Source organism: Eumetopias jubatus, unplaced genomic scaffold (genome assembly GCF_037043125.1).
Source record: "Eumetopias jubatus isolate StellerSeaLion01/CBP00866 unplaced genomic scaffold, mEumJub1_p1.0 scaffold_3, whole genome shotgun sequence".
Classification (NCBI taxonomy): domain Eukaryota; kingdom Metazoa; phylum Chordata; class Mammalia; order Carnivora; family Otariidae; genus Eumetopias; species Eumetopias jubatus.
The window spans coordinates 58,464,017-58,486,403 of NW_028274809.1; the positions used below are offsets into that span (position 1 = coordinate 58,464,017).

Genomic DNA, 22,387 nt, shown 5'->3' on the forward strand with positions numbered 1-22,387 from the left:
GAGGAAAAGCGGGGAAGCTGGCTCTATTAAACGCGTTATGGGATCCAGTGCCGGTAAAAACCCTGAACCATGAAGTGATGAAGGAATCCTTAGATCATAAGCTTCCCTTGCCGCCGCCCCCCGCCCCGCCTTTTTTTCCTTTAAGAAAGTTTATTTAACAGCATTTGGATTGGCTGAAGAAAGTTACAGGAAAAGGATGGCGGGCTGGGGCAGTTGTCCCCGAGGGCTCGGTTTGCAGCCAGGAGGTCCGCAGGATTGGCGCGGCTGTTCGCCAGACCTCAGGAGATCCGTCTCCGGGGGAACGGGTGCGGGGGGGTGTTAGGCCGAGGGTGCTTCGAGATCCCGCGGGTGATCTGTGGGGCTGCAGGCCAACGAGAGAGCGCGTGCGGCAACGCGGGGCTTGCTCCAGGAGGGAAGCGGAGACCCCGCGCGGAGAAGCTCCACGTGCCGAGACGGCGGAAGACCGGAGCTCCCGGTGCTGGCGCGGGGGAGGAGGTGCGTGTATGTGTAAGTCGAGAAGGCAGTCAGACTGGCTCTGGCTCAGGCACCCCCTCCGGTCCCCTCGGGCGCCGCGTGACTCCTCCCACCCTGCTCCCGCCTCCTGGCTGGTCGGACCAATGGACGGGGCGGGCGGGAGCGAGGGGCGGGGCGGGGCGCGCGGTCTGCGCGCAGGTGCCGCCAGGCGCCCGGCCCGCCCGTTCCGCCGCCGCCACCACCACAGCCGCCGCCGCCGTCGTGCGTGCTGCTAGGCGGAGGGGCCGGGCCTGTGCTTTCTCCTCCTTCCTCCCCGCCTCCCGTTGCCGGCAGGATCCGTCTCCCGCTGCCGCTGGGACCCCGTGTCATCGCCCGCCCCGAGCACGGTGAGTCCCTCCGGGAGCCCGCGGGCGCGCTCCCCGCCTCGTCTTCGGCGCCCCAGCCGGTGGCCCTGAGGCCGGTGTGAGGCCAGGGCCGGGTGGCCGGGATGGGCGAGGGCAGGGGGGCGGCGAGGGGTGTGTGGATGAATGAGGCGCTCTTGGACTAGGCCGCGCGTCCTGAGAGCGGCCCACGCCTCACCCAGGCACGCTCTGGGGGAAGCCTTCTGCAGAGGCCGGGACGCCCAGTGAGTGGCCCAATCCACCGAGGGAGATGTTGGGTGGAGGCCCGCTTTGGCAGGGCTGCCGGCCACCCCACCGTAGGAGGCCAGAGGACAGGAGAGGCTCTGCTTGTGCTTCGGCGGCCTGGGCTTTGGCTGGGAACAGGTGTGAGTTAAGACCCCGAGAAGGGAGATCCCTGGTCTTAGGGGTGAGGGATCAAGACGCTGGAATATTATTTCATGAGCAGGGCCTCAGCGTGGCCGCTGGAGGTTCAGCAGGCGCCAGAAGATAGAGACAGTTTTAGTTCCCAGCTAATAAGACATGAGGTTAGCAGTCCTCGTGAGTTCAGCTTGCAGTAGTAAAGTGGTACTGATTCTGCAAGGAGGAACTTGCAGCCAGATTAGCAGGGACCTGGAAAGTTTCAATTTGTAAATAAAAAGAGTTAGTGGATTCATTTACGACTAGAAGGAACTGGAGGTAGATTCTGGACCGTTGAGTCGTACTTACGGTGCCAAAGGTGGAAGAGATTGGTCGGAAAGATCCTGATACTGGTGTGTGTTCATCCGCGTGAAAATGGTGCTTGTGGGGAAAATGGGAAGGTTCCAGGTAAGAGGAATGGTTTGGGGGGAGGTGAGTTGGTTGCTGGTAGTACTAGAATGGATTCTCTTTGACTGTTATCTGTGCTTCTGCTTCTGAATGCTTTCATTCTTGTAACCATGTATCAGATTAAGAAAAAGTGTTTTGTGAACAGTATGGATGGAAGATTGGCAGCTAAATTTTAAATTTATTTTTGATGTATGGTACCACACATTTTTAGATTAATCTTTCCAGGACTTCTTAGGAGTGACTGCCTTGACAGCTATCAGAATCGGATCTACTTCTAGAACTTTTTACATTTTTGTTGAAAAAGTGGATTTAGCTCCGTATTGGTTTTGGATTGGTATATACAGTATGTTTTATTCCTAATTTGTTACTCAGTAGTATATTTTGTGTGATGAAATGTGCTTTTGGTTAATGGGGAGTATAAAAAATTTTGTTTATATGTATGTTTGTTTTGACATTTCAGATGCCCCCCAAAAAGGGAGGTGATGGAATTAAACCACCCCCAATCATTGGAAGATTTGGAACCTCCTTGAAAATTGGTATTGTTGGATTGCCAAATGTTGGGTAGGTGAATGTTGGGCTTTTCTCTTTTTCATCTTGTGAATATTGGGTCTTGTTGTAGGAAAGGGAACTCATGTGGTAATTCAAACTTAAATTGAAGAAAAGAAGCTGGGAAGCTGGAATATTAATGTTGCAAAACAAGGTTTTCATTTGGATGTATTTTATTTTTGGTTTTCTACACGGATACTGTGTTGAAACTTGAATTACTTCTGTTGTTTGTTTTGCTAAACTAGAGAAAGAAGCAATGAGAATTGAAACATTAAGTTGAACCGGATCAGCTCTGTTTGTTTGAGACACTATTGGGAGACACTCAATATTGAATTTAAGTGGAATTGAAGTAGTTTAAATTTGATTTTTATGCTCGCTGGCTATGGTACCTACCTAGGCTGGCTATAGTAGGATACTTTAAGAATTAGTTCTAAAAGCCCCAGTATAAAGTTGATTAGATTCTTGGGAGATCAGGGGTCAGATGGCTTAAGTTTTACTGGAGAAGAAAGTAACAATTTTGAGTTTAATATTGGAAGTTGCTAGATAAAAGGGTATCTGTTATCAAGTGGCTAAATCTGAAAGTTACCAGAGCAAAACTTTGAGTTTTGTAATGTTTAAAATTAAAATGAATCATTTATTTGCAAATAAGGCAGTAGTAGGAAATACATGTAGTTTGTTATATAACCCACACAAGTGCAGTTTGGATGTTTAGTCTTCTTTTTTCATTATTTGTCCTTCTATTTTAATACCTTTTACTAACCTTAAAATATAAAATGTTTCAAAAGTGATTAGGGTGTACTAATGGTAAGAGATCCAATATGGATTTATTAAGGCGAATGGATATATTTTGGCATGTGCTTTTCGATTGGTGGCAAGTAGGATAACTATGTTCTTTCATGTGTTCCTTGGAGTCCCTGTCCTAGAGATTTTGTAGTGAATGAGGCATGGGATGGCCAAGTATGGCAGTTCTTAAATTCTTGTGATATAAAACATGAGCAAGTGTGGCTGTCCTAATTTCAGTCTTTCCTGGAGCTGGAGAGGTTTGCATTTTGAAGGGGTTTCCTGCTGTGATATAGGCTGCTTGCAAAGTAAGACTAAATAGAGAGTGGAAATGTAAGCAAAACAAATAATTAAGCAAAGTACTGTAGGGTGTTGTCAATAAAATTGTAAGCAAGATATGATTCCTTATGTTGTGAGCTTTATTTCACTAGTAGGACAGTTTTTGGATATTAACTCTTATTTTAAAATCACTGTAGTCAGTGCAGCTGACTTTAAATGGGACTACTTTAAACTGAGACAACTTAAGAAGTGTTTCTTATATGAACATTTTAGCCATAGAACATAATATAATCAGTGTATATGAAAACGACCTGAAAATATATTATCCAGTAAAAATGTGCTATTTATGCTTTTATTTATTTTTTTTAAAGATTTTATTTATTGGAGAGAGAGAATGAGAGAGAGAGAGAGCACGAGAGGGGGGAGGGTCAAAGGGAGAAGCAGACTCCCCACTGAGCAGTGAGCCCCATGTGGACTTGGTCCTGAGACTCCAGGATCATGACCTGAGCCCAAGGCAGTTGCTTAACCAACTGAGCCACCCAGGTGCCCTCTGCTTTTAAATTAAATACCCATCCCACTATCCCCCCCATTTTATTGAGGTATACTTTACAAATAGTAAAATTTTCACGTTTTAATAATGTTCAGCTTGATTTTTGGCAATTGTGTTTGTGAACACTCCTTTTTGTAGGGTGATTTTACATTACCTAACTGTATCAGATAGGGTTCTTTAGGGTTCTTTGTAAGATACACAAGTTCTGGCTGTTTTAAACAGGAAAAAGAGAATTATTGGAAGGACAGAGTTGAAGGACAACCTGAACAGCAGACCTCAGGAAGGACAGGAACTGGGGTAATGCTGATAAGAGTTGCATCCTTATGGAGCTCAGCCATATGAACTGAGTGTTTCTTATCTCCTGCTACCTCTCAGTGATTCACATTACTGTGTAGGGAAGTCTGACTGGACATATCTGCCTCTGGATAGGTCTACAAGAGATAGTTTGGGTACGGGGTGGTTCTTTAAAAGATGGCCTGCTGATCAAAATAAGGACATTTGGTACAGAAACCATCTAAAGAATGTCATGATTTTTGGAGAACTGGACAAATAAGATTTTCTTTTTAACATATATGAGGCTGATTACTTAAAGACTTAAAGGTAATGTTTATGGCTAATAATAGCTGATACTTATCAAACACATATATGACAATTACTATTCTGAGTGCTTTATATGCATTATCTAATTTAATTAGCTCTTTAACACCCCCCACCCCTGCCAATTAGAATTTAAATTTCTTGAAGGCAAGGATTGTATCATTCTTGTTTATTGTTATATTTCTAGCACTTAGAATTTTTTTTTTTAAGATTATTTATTTGAGAGAGAATGCCAGCGGGAAGAGGGGCAGAGGGACAGAATCTTCAAGCAGACTCTGCTGAGCGAGAACCCAACACGGGGCTCAATTCCAGGACCTTGAGATCATGACCTGAGCCAAAATCGAGAGTCAGATTCTTAACCCAGGTGCCCCCAGGTTCTCATAACACTTAGAATTTTTAGGAATTTGTTAGGCACTCGGGAATTATTTATGAATGGGATAGTTTTCACTCCCTCGATGTAGTGTGTAGGCTTAATGATAAGGACGCATGTTTTAATGGCTGCTTTTAATGAAGTTGAAACAATACCAAACCCAAGAATGTGAAGATTTGGTTTCTAGATTTGTTTTGCCTTTTTTTTTAAGATTTTATTTATTTATTTGAGAGAGAGAAGGCTAGAGAGATCACAGAGGGAGAGGGAGAAGCAGACTCACCATTGACTGAGCAGAGAACCTGATGTGGGGCTTGATCCCAGGACCCTGAGATCATGACCTGAGCTGAAGGCAGCTACTTAACTGACTGAGGCACCAGGGCACCCCTACTCTTTTTTTTTTTTAACCTCAGTGACCCTTTATAAATTAGCTCCTCTTGGGTCAGTGTATTATTGTGGTTGTGAGGCTTGGAGGCTTTTGGGAGAAACTTCTTTTTAAATTTTTTTTTAAAGATTTATTTATTTTAGAGAGAGAGGGAGAGAGAGAGTGCAAGCGAATGAGTGGGGGCAGAGGGAGAGAGAAAATCCAAGCAAACTTCCTGTTGAGCATGGAGCCCATCTTGGGACTTGATCCCAGGACCCTGAGATCATGATCTAAGCGGAAATCAGGAGTCAGATGCTTACCTGACTGGGCCATCCAGGTGCCCCCAAAACTACCTTTTTTTAAAAGAACAGGTTTAGATTCACAGCAGAAATAAGGGGAAGGCAGAGATTTTTTTTAAAAATTTCTTTTTTTAAATTTAAATTCAGTTAGCCAACATACAGTACATCATTAGTTTCAAGATGTAGTGTTCAGTAATTCATAAGTTGCATGTAACACCCAGTGCTCATCACATCCTGTGCCCTCCTTAATGCCCATCACCCAGTTACCACATCCCCCCCAGAGAGATTTCTTATGTATCCCCTGCCCTCACACATGCACAGCCTTCCCCTATTATCAACATTTTCCCACCAGAGTGTTACATTTGTTACAGTTGAACCTGCATCGACACATCATTATCAGCCAAAGTCCATAGAGTACAATCTTGGCATTGTACCTTCCATGGGTTTAGACAAATGCATATTGACATATATCTACCATTATAGTATGATACAGAGTAATTTCACACTGCTGTAAAAATGCCCTGTGCTTTGCCTATTCACCTACCCTCCCCCATTAATCTTTTCATTATCTCCATAATTCTGCCTTTTCTAGAATGTCATATAGTTGGAATCTTATAGTATGTAGCCTTTTCAGATTGGCTTCTTTCACTTAGTAATATGCATTAAAGTTTCCCCAAGTTTTTTCATGGTTAAATAGCTTATTTCTTTTTAGTGCTGAATAATATTCCATTTCTGGATATGCTGTAGTTTATCTATTCACCAACTGAAAGATATTTTGATTGCTTCCAAGTTTTGGCAGTTATGAATAAAACTGCTATAAATATCCATGTGCAGGTTTTTGTGTGGACATAAGTTTTCAGCTCCTTTGGATAAATACCAAGGAGCACAATTGCTGAATTATATGGTAAGAGTATGTTTAGTTTTATAAGAAACTTCTGAAGTGGTTGTATCATTTTGCATTTTCACCAGCAGTCAATGAGAGTTTCCGTTGCTCCACATCCTCACCAGCATTTGGTGTTGTCAGTGTTCTGGATTTTGGCCATTCTAATAGGTGTGTAGTGGTATCCCATTATTATTTTAATTTACATTTCCCTGATGACATATAATGTGAAGCATCTTTCATATGCTTATTTGCCATCTGTGTATCTTCTTTTTGAGGTATTTATTAAAATCTTTGGTCTTTTTTTAAAAATCAGGTTTTTTTTTTAAGATTTTATTTATTTATTTGAGAGATTAGCAAGAGGAGAGGGGGAAGAGGGAGAAGCAGGCTTCTTGCAGAGCAGGGAGCCCCATGTGGGGCTCAATCCCAGGACCCTGGGATCATGAACTGAGCTGAAGGCAGACGCTTAACTGACTGAGCTACCCAGGTGTCCCTGTTTGTTTTCTTATTGCGGAGTTTTAAGAGTTCTTTATGTATTTTGGGTAATGGTTCTTTATCAAATGTGTCTTTTGCAAATATTTTCTCCCAGTCTGTGGCTTGTCTTCTCATTTTCTTGACATTGTCTTTCACAGTGCAGAAGTTTTTAATTTAGTGGCACATGGGTGGCTCAGTTTGGTTATGCGTCAGCTTTTGGCTTGGGTCATGCATGATCTTGGGGTCCTGGGATCCAGCCCTGTGTCCGGCTCTGTGCTCAGCAGGTAGTCTGTTTGTGTCTCTCCTTCTGCCCCTCCTCCTGCTCATGCTCTCCCTTTCTCTCTTAAATAAATGAATAAAATCTTAAAAAAAAGTTTTTAATTTCAGTGAAGTCCAGCTTCTCTATTTATGGCTCATACCTTTAGTGTTTTATCTGCAAAGTCATCACCATACCCAAAGTCATCTAAGTTTTCTTCTATCCTTTAGAAGTTTTGTAGTTTTGTGTTTTATATTTAGGTCTGTGATTCATTTTCAGTTAATTTTTGTGAAGGGCGTAAGATCTGTATCTAGATTTGTTTTTGTTTTTGTTTTTTGCATGTGGATGTCCAGTTGTTCCAGCACTGTTTCTTCAAAAGATTATCTTTGCTCCTTTATAATTGCCTTTATTTGAAAAACTGTATTTTGATATTCCAGACATTACTGTGTCGTGGGATAGCTCTTCTGGTTGCTGTCACTGCATGAGATGGGTTCGTCTAATGTTTTCTTTTGATTAAATTCTGGTTATGCATTTTGGGGTTCAGAAGTGACATGTACTTCTTAGTACATCATATCAGGAAGCACATGATGTTGATTTGTTCCATTACTAGTGATGTTAATTTTGATCAATTGTCTGAGGAGGTGTCTGACAAATTTCTTCCCTGAAAGGGTTAGTGTATCTCCCATTTCAATGAATAAATATCCTGTGGGGGATACTTTGAAGTTCTGTAAATAGTATTTTCTTATATGTTTGCCCCCAATATTGGCATGCATTAATGATTCTTGCTTGAAATAGTTATTGTAGTGTTTATCAAAAGGTGATTTTAAAGATTCCTTTGTTCCTTTTACATTTATCGTAGGAACAGTTTATAGAGGGAATAATAAGAATTCTATTGGCTTGAATTCTTTTGTAAAGAAGAGCTCCCCAGTCTGGGTGGCTCAGTCGGTTGGGCACCTGCCTTTGGCTCAGGCTGTGATCCTGGGTCCTGGGATTGAGCCTCACTCTCCTGCTAAGCGGGGAGTCTGCTTCTCCCTCTCCCTTTGCCGCTCCCCCTGCTTGTGCTCTCTCTCTCTCTCTGTTAAATAAATAAAATCTTAAAAAAAAAGAGCTCCCCATTTTTCATGTATTTGATTATAATTTGTTTATATCAGGATTGGATTCCTAGTTTATTCTGTTGGTTATAATCTATTACTATTATTACTTATTCTGTTGTTCAAATTGCCCATATTTGGCCATCGGGAACCTTCCTGTTCACTCATACTCCTTTTGATATGTTCTCTATATTTTGAGTACTTTCTACTTTTTTGTACCACAGTATGTTCCAGGCTATTTGTACTTTTCTCTGCTCCAGCCCTGGAATACACAAAATTTTATGTATGCATAGGTTTTCATCTCTCTTGTATACTTAGCAGTGAAACTTCTGGCTTGTATGGTGACCCTATGTTTAACTCTTTGAGGAATTGCATGACTGTTTTTCAAAGCAACTGTGCTATTTTATATTCCCACCAGCAGTGTATGTGAGTTCCAGTTTCTCTACATTTGCACCAATACTTGTTACTATCTTTTTTATTATAGCCAAGGTGTGAAGTGTATCTCATTGTGGTTTTGAATTGCATTTCCTTGATGCCTAATAATGTTGAGCATCTTTTCATGTGGTTATTATACATTCATTTTTTAAAGATTTTCACTGGGGAGGATTCCATGGACAGTTTTTCTTTTTGCATTTTGAAGTTACCTTCCATTCTAGCTTTCCAATGAGAAAACTATTGTCACTCTGTACATAATGTCTTGTTTTTTCCTTTAGTTGCTTTTAAAATTTTCTGTACTACTGGTGTTCAGCAATTTGATTATCGTGTGCTTTGGTGTGATTTTCCTTATGTCTCTTTTGCTTGGTGTTTGTTGAGATTTTAGGTTTGTGAGTTTATGATATTCATTAAATTCGTAAAATATTTGGCCAGTATTTCTTCAAATGCTCCCATCCCTTCTTCCCCTTCCTCTCCTTTTGGGACTCTTATTTTAAGTGGGGTAGTTATCTAGATAGTATTCCACTGAGGCTCTGGTTTTTTTCCTCCAATCTTTTTTTTTCCACTATGCTTCATTTGATAGTTTCTGTTGCTCTGTCTTCATGTTCCTTGATCTTTTTTTCTGCACTGTCTGATCTGCAGCTAATCATATTCAGTGTGTTTTTCAATTTCGTTTTATTTCAAATGTATTTTTCATACAGTAGTTCTGTCTGCATAGTTTTTGTATCTTTCATTTCACTCCTCATTGTCTTCATATTTCCCTTTATGTCCTTCAGAAAATTCTAAAAAAAATTTATAACATTTACTTTAGGGACTTATCTGTTAATTCTGTTATCTCTATCATTACCTGATTTGTTTGTATTTATTGGCTTTTATCCTGATTTTGGTCTACATTTACCTTCTTCCTTGCATGTGTTGTAGTTTTTGTGGGATTCCAGACATTGGATTTTATGTTGAGTGCTACATTTTATAGTATTCCTTTAAAGAGTGTTCAACTTTGTTCTGGCATTTAGTTATTTGTGTATCATTTTGATTATTTTGAGGTTTGCTATTATGCTTTCTTATGATGAATTCATAATAGTTTTTGCTCTGGTGTTACTTCAGCCCTCATATAAGATTTGACTTTTTGAGGACTCTACCCAAGTTCCCTTATATTATATGATCTCTCTACTCTGGCTGGTAGGACTGTGAACTATTCCAAGCTCTGTGTGAGCCTGAGAATTGTTCACTCACTTGTTTTTGAGTGTTCCCCCCCGCCCCGGCCTTTTGGAGACTGAATTAACTCATGTACAAATCATTACTTAGCCATAGTCTTGAGGACACCTTTTGCTGATCTCCAGAGCCCTCCCTCTGTGCAGATCTTCCTTCCCATTACACGGCCCTATAAATTCTAGCTGGTTTGGCCTCCTCAAACTCTCATCTCCTTCTCTTTAACTTGGCAGGACTGCCAGGTTCTGTTGGTTCTCCCTCCCTGTGCTGTGGCTTTGAAATTACTTTTAGGCAGTCAACTGGGGTAGTTGTAGAGCTTAGTTCATTTGTTGTTCTCTTAGGGAACACAGGGCTGTGCTACATACTGTCCTCTGTCTGAAACTGTTATTTCATATGTTTTGTCTGGTTTTATAGCACTTTATGGCAGGAGGGCAGTCCCATAGTAGAAGGGAAAGCAAAACTCCCCAGTACCATTTTAAATGAACTTCAGTCTTATTGTATGCTTGTCAGCATTCCACTGTGCCTGCTCTTTCATGGAAATTTGTGATTTGGGAATTATTTGCTTTCTTTTTTTTAATGTGTTTTGAATAATCTTTTGGATGACAGGTCTGCTCTCCTTTTCAGTCTTTTCTGTTATTATTTCAGCAGTAATTGTGTCCCTTAAAAGTACTTGATAGATGGCTTTCTCTTAAATCTTTTTTGGTGTTTTTTCTTTATTCAGAATTCTGATCTCTATTGTTGTATTACCACATAATTTCAGATAGATTTATTTTTTGCTCATTTATTTACTATTAACTGTAGACTTTATTTGTCTTTCACCAGGTTTCCCACTAATGTTTTTTTCTAGTACAGATCTTTTAAAGGTCATGGAAAATTTTATTTATTTTTGAAATGTGTGGATGTAGGTATTTTGTATAATGTTTCTCAATTCAAATGTGATGTTTTTTCATGCTATGAACTTTTAAAAAATTATGGTAAGAAACACAATATAAAAGTTACCCTTTAAACATTCTTAAGTGTACAGTTCAGTAGTGTTAACTGTATTCACATTGTTAGGTAACACATCTCTAGAACTTTCTTATTTTGCAGATCTGGAACTTTCTACCCATTGAACAATTTCCCATTTTTCCCTCTCCCTAGCCCCTGTCAACCACCATTCTCCTTTCTGTTTACATGATTTTTGACTCTTGTAGATATCTCATAGAAGTGGAATCATATAGTATTTGTCCTTTTGTGACTTGGTTATTTCACTCAGCACCAAGCATGGGGACAGTGCCCTCAAAGTTTATCTGTGTTTTAGCATGTGATAGGATTTCCCTTTTGAAGGCCAAAAAGTATTCTGTTATATGTATATACCACATTTTCTTTATCCATACATCTGTTGATAGACATTTGGGTTGCTTCCATCTCTTGGCTATTGGGAATAATGCTGCAGTGAACATGGGTGTACAAATAACCTCTTTGAGATCCTGTTTTTAATTTTGTATAATACCCTGAAGTGGGGTTTCTGGATATGATAATTCTACTTTTAGTGTTTTGAGAAACCTCCTTACTGTTTTCTGTGGTGGCTGCACTGTTTTATATTCCATCAGCAATGTACCAGAGTTCTAGTTTCTCTCTGTCCTGCCCAACACTTGTTATTTTCTGTTTTCTTTTTTTTTTAAGATTTTATTTATTTGACAGAGAGAGACAGCGAGAGAGGGAATACAAGCAGGGGGAGTGGGAGAGGGAGAAGCAGGCTTCCCGTGGAGCAGGGAGCCCGATGCAGGGCTCGATCCCAGGACCCTGGGATCACGACCTGAGCCCAAGGCAGATGCTTAACCAGCTGAGCCACCCAGGTGCCCCTTATTTTCTGTTTTTTTTTTTTTTTTTTTTTTGATGGTAACCATCCTAATGGGTGTGAGGTGACATTTTATTGTACTACTGATTTGCATTTTCCTGATAATTAGTGATGTTGAGCATCTTTTCAGATGCTAATTGACCATATGTTTGTCTTCTTTAGAGAAATGTTTATTTAGGTCCTTTGTCCACATATGTAACTTTTAAAGGTTACTTTTGTTGTTGTTGAGTTATAGTTCTTTATCCTAATATTCTGGATATTAGCCCCTTATCAGACATATGATTTACAATTATTTTTTCCCATTATATAGGTTGTCTTTTCACTCTGTTGTTTCCTTCCTGTGTTTGCTTCTAGGAGTATTACAGTTTTAGGTCCTACATTTAGGTCCTTGATCCATTTTGAGTTAATTTTTGTGTATGGTGTAAGGTAAGGATCCAACTTCATTCTTTTGCATGTGGCTGTCCAGTTTTCTCAACACCATTTGTTGAAGAGACAGTCTTTTCCCCATTTTCTGTTCTTGGCACTCTTGTTGAAGATCATTCAACCATATATGTGAGGGTTTATTTCTGAGCTCTCTATTCCACTGGTCTCTATGTCTATCTTTATGTTAATTCCACACTGTAGCTTTGTAAATTTTTTTTTTTTTTTAAAGAGATACAGTGAGAGAGGGAACACAAACAGGTGGAGTGGGAGAGGGAGAAGCAGGCTTCCCTCTGAGCAGGGAGCCAGATGTGGGGCTCAGTCCCAGGACCCCGGGATCATGACCTGAGCCGAAGACAGACGCTTAACCACTGATGGTGCCCCTGTAATATGTTTTGATATCAGAAATCATGCATGGACTTTGGGAAGAATTCCATGGAGGTGAAGTATCCTCATAGCATCATATTAAGGAATATACAATATCAACACAACTTATTCTGGTGATATTAAACTTGATCATTGATTAAGGTGGTCTCTGCCAGATTTCTTCACTGTAAAAGTAACCTTTTTTCCTTTCCATACTCTATTAATTAGAAGCAAGTCACTAAGTCCAACCCACACTCAAAGATTGGGGAATGAAGCTCCACCTTCAGAAGGAAGAAGTATCAAAAAATTTCTGGACATTTGTTAAGACCATCCACAGTAATTAATTAATATTATAGGGGAAAGATAATTTGAGGCTATTCAAATACCCTGTTTCTTTTTAAAGTTTCCCTGACTGGGGCACCTGGGTGGCTCAGTTAGTTGAACACCAGCTCTTGATTTCCGCTCAGGTCATGAGTTCAGCGTTGTTGGAGCAGAGCCCTGTGTTGGGCTCCCTACTCAGTGCGGAGTTCACTTGGGGATTCTCTCCCTCTCCTGTGGCCCCTCTCCCCATGCGCGTGAGCACGCTCTCTCTCTCTCTCTCTCAAATAAATAAATCTTTTTTTCTAAAGATTTTTATTTATTTATTTGAGAGCGAGAGAGCGCACGTGTACTGGTGTGGAAGAGGAGGGACAGAGGGAGAGACAGAAGCAGACTCCCCATTGAGCAGGGAGCCCGACGTGGGGCTCGATTCCTGCACTCCAGGATCATGCCCAGGACTTGAGGATCCTGAGCCAAAGGCAGACGCTTAACCCACTGAGCCACCCGGTCACCCCTTTTCTTTCTTTTTTTTAAAGCACTTCCTCTATGACACTACAAGATGTTTCAGGCTATTATTTTTTTCCTGTCCCTGCCTTGTTTCCAGGGAGCCTGGTTTCTTTTATTGGAGAATGGTATTTAGAGACTAAGATCTGACTCTAGGTATGATTTTTGGTGCTGGAATATTACTGCTTTTAGGCCCTCTCACCTGACAGAGTTAGGAAATACATGTGGTTATACTAACCCATGTATACCCACATTGGTATTCATTTCTGTCATCCCTGTTTATTTCTTTTACCTAACAGATATTTTTTTAACAGTTTAGTGAAACAACATTCTACTTTTTTTCCATGTTTTAGATGTTTGTTTTATAAATGGTTAGTTCAGAATGCTGTGGGATTTGCATTGGCATCCTGACTTCCCAATGCATACTGCAATTTTGCATAAGGTTTTAGATAAAACATCTTTTCGGTCAGGTTTACTTATTACAGTAAAATATGTAATTTCAAAAATATTTAGGTCCTAAATGGAGAGAGGCATTCATTAAGTCTAGTCACTTTTTTCTTTTTAATGCTATCATTGCTGAAATATTTATGTAAGCCCATTCTTTCATAAGAAAAATTCTTACAATTTTGAAACTTTCTCCTATTTTGAAGCTTTTTTTTAAAGATTTTATTTATTTTATTTGACACAGAGAGAGAGCGCAGACACGGGGAATGGCAGGCAGAGGCAGAGGGAGAAGTAGGCTCCCGCTGAGCAGGGAGCCAGATGTTGGGCTCTATCCCAGGACTCTGGGATCATGACTGAGCCAAAGGCAGACGCTTAACGCACTTAGCCACCCAGGTGCCCTCCTATTTTGAAGCTTTAATAATAACCTTAAGGGATCTAAATATGTCTGTGTTTGTATGTGTGTATGTGTGTAAAATCCTCACAAAAAGCCTTATGGGTTTTAGCACTCTAGACATAGGCCAAAACTTTTAAATTCACAAGGCTTTCCTTTAATAGATTTGAGTAGATCAGAATGTCTTAACTTGCCACTGAAGCCTATAGTAATAATCCTTAGAAATTTTTCCTTTTTCTTGTTCCTTATTTCATTTTACTTTTTTGTATTTATAACTCTTGGAAGGTACAAATGACTTAGACTTTATGAAATTTAAAATCCATGACCAAGATGAGATATTTGTATAAGTGGAGATTCTTCCAAGTTTAGTTTGGCTGTATGTAAGAATTTTTTCAGTCTAAGAGATAATGGGACTTTCTTTTAGTATGTTTTTCTCTATGTTTTAAGGGATAACTTTTTTCCTTTAATATAAAACATTTTTGTTAAGGTAGGCAGTCAAAAATACTATCTTAATGATAGCCATAAATTTGAAAACAAGTGCATAAATTCTCTCTGGCCTTTTTATATTGTAATTACTATGACTGTAATAATAACAATGAGCAGTTTTTAAACTACAATATAAAAAAATATAATTGTCCCTACCAAAAAGGCGCAAGTGTTCTATATATGTTTGGATTAATTAACATATTTACATTTTACTTTAAGTACTTTTATTGTAACATTATTTTGTAATATTTTCATTGTAGATATAAAATATTTTAGTTAAATTTTAGATAAATAAGGACTGATGGGTTATTCTGGCAACCAGTTTATTTTTTTGTGTGGAGGGAAGTAAAGGTATAGGGTAGTGGGCCAATTTATGTCACCCTTTACTTAAGCACATTTTGTAGTTTTCCCTCTTGGGAGAAATATCCTCAGGTGAAAACTGGTCATGTTCTTGACGTCTAAGATTCCCCTGGAGGCTTTGCTGGGCTCTCTGCCCTCCAATATCAGCTTTCCATGAGTGTAAAGCCTGGATTCTTGGCCTCCTTCCTCTGTCTTGAATGGGCAAGTGTTCCCAGGGTGAAAGTGGTCACAGATCACTTCTTTGAGATTTTTTTCCATTTCCAGATTTCTATCCTCTTCAAATAGATGTTTTCGTATTGTGCATTTACATGGCTTTTCTAGTTCTGGGTAAGAGTTCTAGTCTGCTGTGAGTGTGCATCTCACCCAGAAACAGAATTTCTGTCTTCTCCCAATTGACTTTTTGAAGAAATCTGGTTGTTTGTCTTATAGAATTTTCCAGTCTGAATGATTGCTTCTCTGTGGTGTCATTTAATATATTCTTCTTTCCTCTGTATTTCCTATAAAGTGGTAGTAATATCCAAAGGCTTGTTTAGATTAGTATCAGATAATTTTTGATCAGATAATTTTTATGTTAATACTTGAAAGATGTTGTATATACTTCTTTTCTTCTGTTAGGAAGCACTCTATTTTTTGTTTTTTTTTTCTTTTTCTTTTTGCAGTATTAACTGTCATTGGTGATCATTACCCAAATCCATTAATTTCTTAGGGGTTGCAAAATGGTAGTATTCTAAGTTTCTTATTCTTTCCTCATTTATTGGCTAGAATATGTCCATAAGGCAATCTCCTCTTAATCAAGTATTTGTTACTCTAAAAGTACAGTTCATATAAGAAATAAGTGCTTTACTTAATCTTTAAAAGAATCAATCACCCTAGCATCCTTAAAAGGTGGCCAGAGAGGGCTTATTTTGGTTTGGTTTTGTTGCGGATTATGGACAACTTGTGGATAAAAAGTTATTTGATTTGTTACAGTTATCGTTAGCTGTTCTTATTGATGCCCAGAGTGATCTATTTTTGGCGATTCAAGTTGGCTTCAGAGTTCTTTTTTTTTTTTTTTGATAAGACTTTATGATCTTTCATAGCTTCCTTCTTTTCTGTGGGAAAAATTGAGGCTTATCTTCATATTTCTGGTCCCAGACCTGGAACTAGCCATTTCTCCAAGGAGTCCTGGTTATTTCGTTTTTATTCATTTATTTGAGAGAGAGAGGGAGAGAGAGAGAGAGGTAGCGAGAGAGCATGAGCGGGAGGCAGATAGAGGGAGAGGGAAGCTGGGCTGAACATCCCAGGACCCTGAGATCATGACCTGAGCCGAAGGCAGACGCTTAACTGACTGAGCCACCCAGGTGCCCAGTCCTGGTTATTTTTAAAGGACACGGTATTTAAAGATCATAATCTGAGTGTGAGTTCTCTTTTTAAAAAATTATCTGCCTTATTATATGTGTTAATTTTAAAAATTGTATTGAGCTTCAGAATCTTTTTGAAAGTAGGTGGACTAGAACTTTATAAATACATAGAAGAACTTTATAAATACACAGATTATTTTAAATTAAGTACTGTGACATTTATCTTAACAGGATTGAAATTAAAAGCTAGCTTTATAGAAAGCAGTGATTTTGGTGCACCTGACTGGCCTAGTCGGAAGAGCATGTGACTCTTGATCTCGGTGTTGTGAGTTTGAGCCCCACATTGGGTATAGAGATTACTTTAAAATAAAACCTTAAAAAAAAAAAAAAGAAAGTAGTGATTTCTTTTTAATTTTCATTCCTAGAGTTCTGGGATTGTTACCAGACTCTGAGAGATTGCCAGTATAAATTCTACAACAGTCAGTATTACTTAGTGAGTTGTTAGCTGAGTCTGAATGTAGCGTTGGTCCAAAACATGACTTTACATATGCAACACGTAAGATATTTTCAAAATACTGGTACTTACACCAGGTCTGGAAAGAAGCCTGGTAATGCATGTCTTTACATTCTTAGCTAATTATGTTATAGGCAGGCATTTAAAAGCTACTGATTTGGCCAGTGGTGCTCCAAGTAACCAGTAATGATTTATGTGGCTATTTAGCAAACATTTCTTCTTTATTAAAAAATGTTTAGTCTGAATGTGATATAAGAATAATATTTAAAGACCTATAGGCAGGTACAAGTTAAACCTGTCTTGTTGCCAAAATATACTTCTCACCAGTAGTATTTAAAGAAGCCTTGATTGTTGCCTTTTGTTCATAACTCTCTTTAAAGAGTCTCAGAGTTTTTGTTTTGTTTTGTTTTGTTTTTAAAGATTTTATTTACTTACTTGACAAAGAGAGATACAGTGAGAGAGGGAACACAAGCAGGGGGAGTGGGAGAGGGAGAAGCAGGCTCCACGTCAAGCAGGGAGCCCGATGTGGGGCTCGATCCCAGGACCCTGGGACCATGACCCGAGCTGAAGGCAGACGCCTAGTGACTGAGCCACCCAGGCGCCCCATGTTTTTGTTTTTGTTTTTAAAGGGGTTACTTCTTTGGTTAAAAGTTCAATCAGATGAGCTAATTGTAGTAAGTATCAATTTCTTCCTATAGGCTTAGGTCATATCTTTTTTTTATATATATATATTTTTAAGATTTTATTATTTATTTGACAGAGGGAGATACAGTGAGAGAGGGAACACAAACAGGAGGAGTGGGAGAGGGAGAAGCCGGCTTCCCACTGAGCAGGGAGCCGGATGTGGGGCTCGATCCCAGAACCCTGGGATCATGACCTGGAGTCGAAGGCAGACGCTTAATGACTGAGCTACCCAGACGCCCCAGTAATTTTCATTTTAAGTCCTCATGTATGCTACAGTCCTATTTCTGGAGCAAGAAAATTCACTATAGTGAATTCTCTGCTGTCCATATTAGTGATGGAATTGGAAAATAGTATAGAATAGATCAACAAACCTTTAAAAATACCATTTTGTTTTGGATTTTGCTCTGTGAATTTTGACACTGTAATGATCATATTTTAGAAATGTAGCTGGGGGTGCCTGGGTGGCTCAGTTGGTTAAGCATCCAACTCTTGATCTCAGTTCAGGTCTTGATCTCAGTGTTGTGAGTTCAAGCCCTGCATTGGGCTCCACACCTAGTGTGGAGCCTACTTAAAAAAGAAAAAAAGAAATGTAGCTAGTGTTAATATGAGAGTTGGCATTCTCTGAGCATGTATTACCTGATAAGAATCAGATAATTAGAACATTAGCAACAATTTATTATTATTATTATTATTATTTTAAATATTTTATTTATTTATTTGAGCGAGAGAGACAGAGATAGAGAGAGCACAGGTAGGGAGGAGAGCGGGACACCTGGGTGGCCCAGTCAGTTAAGCATCTGCCTTCAGCTCAGGTCATGATCCCTGGGTCCTGGGATCGAGTCCTACATTGGGCTCCTTGTTCAGCAGGGAGCCTTCTCCCTCTGCCTATAGCTCCCCCTGCTTGTGCTCTTTCTCTCTGTCTCTGACAAATAAATAAATAAAATCTTAAAAAAAAAAAGGGAGGAGAGGAAGAAGCAGCCTCCCTGCTGAACAGGGAGCCAGACTCAGGGCTTGATCCCAGGACTCTGGGATCATGACCTGAGCTGAAGGCAGACACTTAACCAACTGAGCCACCCAGCGCCTTGACAATTTATTATCAATAGATCTTTTTCTTAATTTATTATATGTTGAAGAATTCACATTTTGATTTTTCATAATTCACAGTTCATTACTCTAGATTTAACAGTAATCTGTATTATTAACAATTAGTAGGGAGTCTGAGCTCCAGCTTCCCATTTCCTATTACATACTTGGCATCTGTTTCCCAATTTAGAATGCTTGGGCCATGATTGACCTAGCTAGATGCACACCTCTCTACATTTATGCTGGAGAAGATTATATTAGATATAGGTGAAGTGGTACTGGTACTACCAGGTACTTTAGAAATGAAATACTTTTTATAGTGTGTGAAACTAGTTATTACTTATAAAAAAGATTCTTTGGGAAAGTGCTTTTCAAGTTTCAAATAGACTGAGATAGGAACATAAACTGATTATAAATCATGAGCTGCATTGTTGTAAATTTCGTTCTTTTCTGTTAGTAAAAAAATTCATTTCTGTTAGTAAATTTCATTCATTTCTGTTATTCTCCACCTTCCCTTCCCAGATTGGCTTTATAATTATCATGGATCTTATTTGAGCATTGACATGAAAATGAGGTTAAGTTTTTCTCAGTGTTAACCCTAAGAATTGATTGAAATTGTTTTTGTTTATTTTAGGAAATCTACCTTCTTCAATGTATTAACCAATAGTCAGGCTTCAGCAGAAAACTTCCCATTCTGCACTATTGATCCTAATGAGAGCAGAGTACCTGTGCCAGATGAAAGGTTTGACTTTCTTTGCCAGTACCACAAACCAGCAAGGTAAGAAAATCTTTATGCCATTCTTTATTTGTTGACCCTATATAGACTGAGTAAAAATATGTAAGGAATATATTTAAAATCATATAGGGGGTGCCTGCCTGGCTCATTTGGTAGAATATGTGTCTGCTGATCTTGAGGTTGTGAGTTCAAGCCCCATGTGTGGCGTAGTTAAAAAAAAAAAACACAAAGTGTTTTTTTTCTCCAACATTAATGTATTATAGGTGATTATAATGTAGAGAGCCCAGAGAAAGGTGAGAAAGGATACATCTGGCTGTTAACATTGCAGTTATTTTTTTCAGGGGAATATGAAGTAGAGGGAGTAAGTGGCCTGTATTACATGATTCCATTCATGTAAAATTATACATATACATGTATATTCATGGGAAAATGTATGAAACTGACGGTTATCTTCGAGTAGTGGAATTTTAGGTGATTTTTACTTTCTTTTCGTTTATTATTTTTTTTTGATTTTTACTTTACTTTCTTGATATTGTTTGAAGTTTTTGTAACAAGCATGTATTAGATCTTTAATTAGAAAAAATAAAATAATACAGGTTCATTGTAGGAAGTTCAGACAGTATGGAAATGTATAAAGAGAAGAGTAAAAATCACCTATACTTCTACCTTGATATCACAGATATAAATACTTGGAGGTATATCCTTCCATACTTTTCCCTGGGAGGTAGACACACATACTTACAAAAATAGAATATATTCTTACTTGGGGTATTACTAATATTTTTCTAGATTAAAAAATACAGATTTAAATAATAATTTCTAATATAACTTTGTTTAATACTATATTACACGAATATATAGTTTATTTCCCTATTACTGAGAATTTAGTTTGCCTTTAGTTTCTCACCATTTGAAATGTGCTGATAAATCCCAAGTTTCTGTCTCTATTCGTGAACTCTGCTGATTTACAGACATATCTAATTACCTTCTTGACATTGACACCTGGATGACTAAATAGGTGCCTCAGACTTGACATGTCCAAAATGGACCTCTTCATTTCACTCTGCCTCGTGCCAAATTTGTTCTTCAGGACTTTTATAATTCAATAAATAGCACTATTATTTCCTCAGTTGCTTAAGTCAAAGTCCAAGATTTATCCTTGGTTCCTCTCTTTCCTCACCCCTACATCCAATCTATCAACAATTCTTGAGTTCTTTTTTTTTTTTCTTAAAGATTTTACTTATTTGTCAGAGAGAGAGAGAAAGAGAGCACAAGCAGGGGGAGTGGCAGGCAGAGGGAGAAGCAGGCTCCCCCGCTGAGCAAGGAGCCCGATGCGGGACTTGATCCCAGGACCCTGGGATCATGACCTGAGCCAAATGCAGACGCTTAACCAACTGAGCCACCCAGGTGTCCCAATTCTCATGAGTTCTAGCCACAAAATAAATACCAAATTTATTCACTTTTTCTACTTTCATCCATTAGTTTGAGCACCCACTGATTTTTTTAAATGACTTAATTATTACAGTGATGATGGCCACATGGTGATTTTATAATTCCCTCATTTCTTCTTACTATTTGTTGGCCACCTACTGTAAGGAAGAGCTTTCTTGTCTTCATTTATTCACTCATGTATTCATGCATGGAAGGGTTACTCAATTGGTTACAATATGTCAGTCATTGGACTGGTTCAAATTATATTCCTGAAATTGACTCCTCAGACTGGCTTCTGTTTTCTTTTGGAAACCTTTTTTATTTTTAAATAATTTCAAATTTATATAAAAGATGCAAAATTACCCACAGAATGCTTGTGTACCTTTCACCCAAATTTCTTTGAACTTTTGAGAATGAGTTGCAGACGTGATGCCACATTGCACTTAAACTCTTAAATTTGTATTTACTAAATACAGACATTTTTGCTCCCCCTTTTTAAAGATTTTATTTATTTGAGAGAGTGAGAGAGAGTGCATGAGCACGGGGAGGGGCAGAGGGAGAGTGAGAAGGGAGCTTCTCAGTGGGGAGCCCGATGCAGGGCCCAGGACCCTGGGGTCATGACCTGAGCCGGAACCAAAAGTCAGACCCTTAACTGACTGAACCACCCAGGCGCCCCCAGACATTCTCTTACATTACCACAGTAAACCACCAAAATCGGTACATTAACATTGATCCAGTGTTACCATCTAATTCATAGATTCCATTTAGTTTTCTCCAGTTGTCCCATTAATGTGCTTGTTTGTTCAGTTCCTTTATATGTCGCCAATCTCTTGACGCCTTTGTCTTGTTGGCTGGTTTGGACACTGCTGGTTTGGTCCTTGGTCCTCTCCTGCCGAGATGCCTTGTACAGGCCCCAGCTGCTATTGTGCTATCTTTTCTCCCCACTCCGACTCTTTAGATGTGGGCCCTTGTCACTGCTAGACTATGTGGTCATGTGACATTGCTGAAATTTTTCAGAGACCTCAAGAGAACAACAACAATCATAAAGCTCTTGGACTTCAAATTTGTTGAAATTTTAGGCAGTGAGGGAATTAATTTCTCAAAATTTCCCTTTTCCTTTGCTAGTAAACATTGATTAAATGCTTTTATGGAAATAAAAATATTGAATGGGAACCCATATTCATTTTTTCTATAATATAATTTTGGCCTCTTGTGGTTAAGCAAATAAAAAAATTGACAGTAATTTAGTAGTACAATAGTACAACTGTACAATAGTACAGTTGACCCTTGAACAGCATGGGTTTGAACAGTGCAGTCCCCTTATACACACTTTTTTTTTTACAGTGCAGTACTATAAATGTATTTTGTCTTCCTTATGATTTTTCTTAATAACATTTTCTTTTCCTAGCTTACTTTATTTTCATATGTAAGAATACAGTATACAACATATAAGCATACATGTTAATCAACTGTTTATGTTATTGGTAAGGCTTCTGGTCAATAGTAGGCTATTAGTAGTTAAGTTTTCTGGGGAGTCAAAAGTTATATGTGGATATTTGACTGCCTGGAGGTTGGCACCCCTCACCCCTGTGTTGTTCAGGGGTCAGCTGTCCTTTAATCTCCATATGTACATGGCCAGCTGGTTTTCCTAACTTGGTTTCTAACTT

The 22,387-nt window shown here is 39.0% G+C and overlaps 1 protein-coding gene across 1 annotated transcript in view; it reads left to right on the forward strand.

The window, feature by feature from the left end:
• The first annotated feature begins 702 nt into the window (after positions 1–702).
• The window catches only part of OLA1 (Obg like ATPase 1), a 189,173-nt gene continuing 167,488 nt past the window's right edge, over positions 703–22,387 (forward strand). Inside the window, exons 1-3 of the mRNA XM_028125433.2 lie at positions 703–860; positions 2,140–2,240; positions 19,188–19,331. Of these exons, the coding sequence (XP_027981234.1) occupies positions 2,140–2,240; positions 19,188–19,331 (245 nt within the window). The 5' untranslated portion in view covers positions 703–860. The remainder of the gene's footprint in view (positions 861–2,139; positions 2,241–19,187; positions 19,332–22,387) is intronic.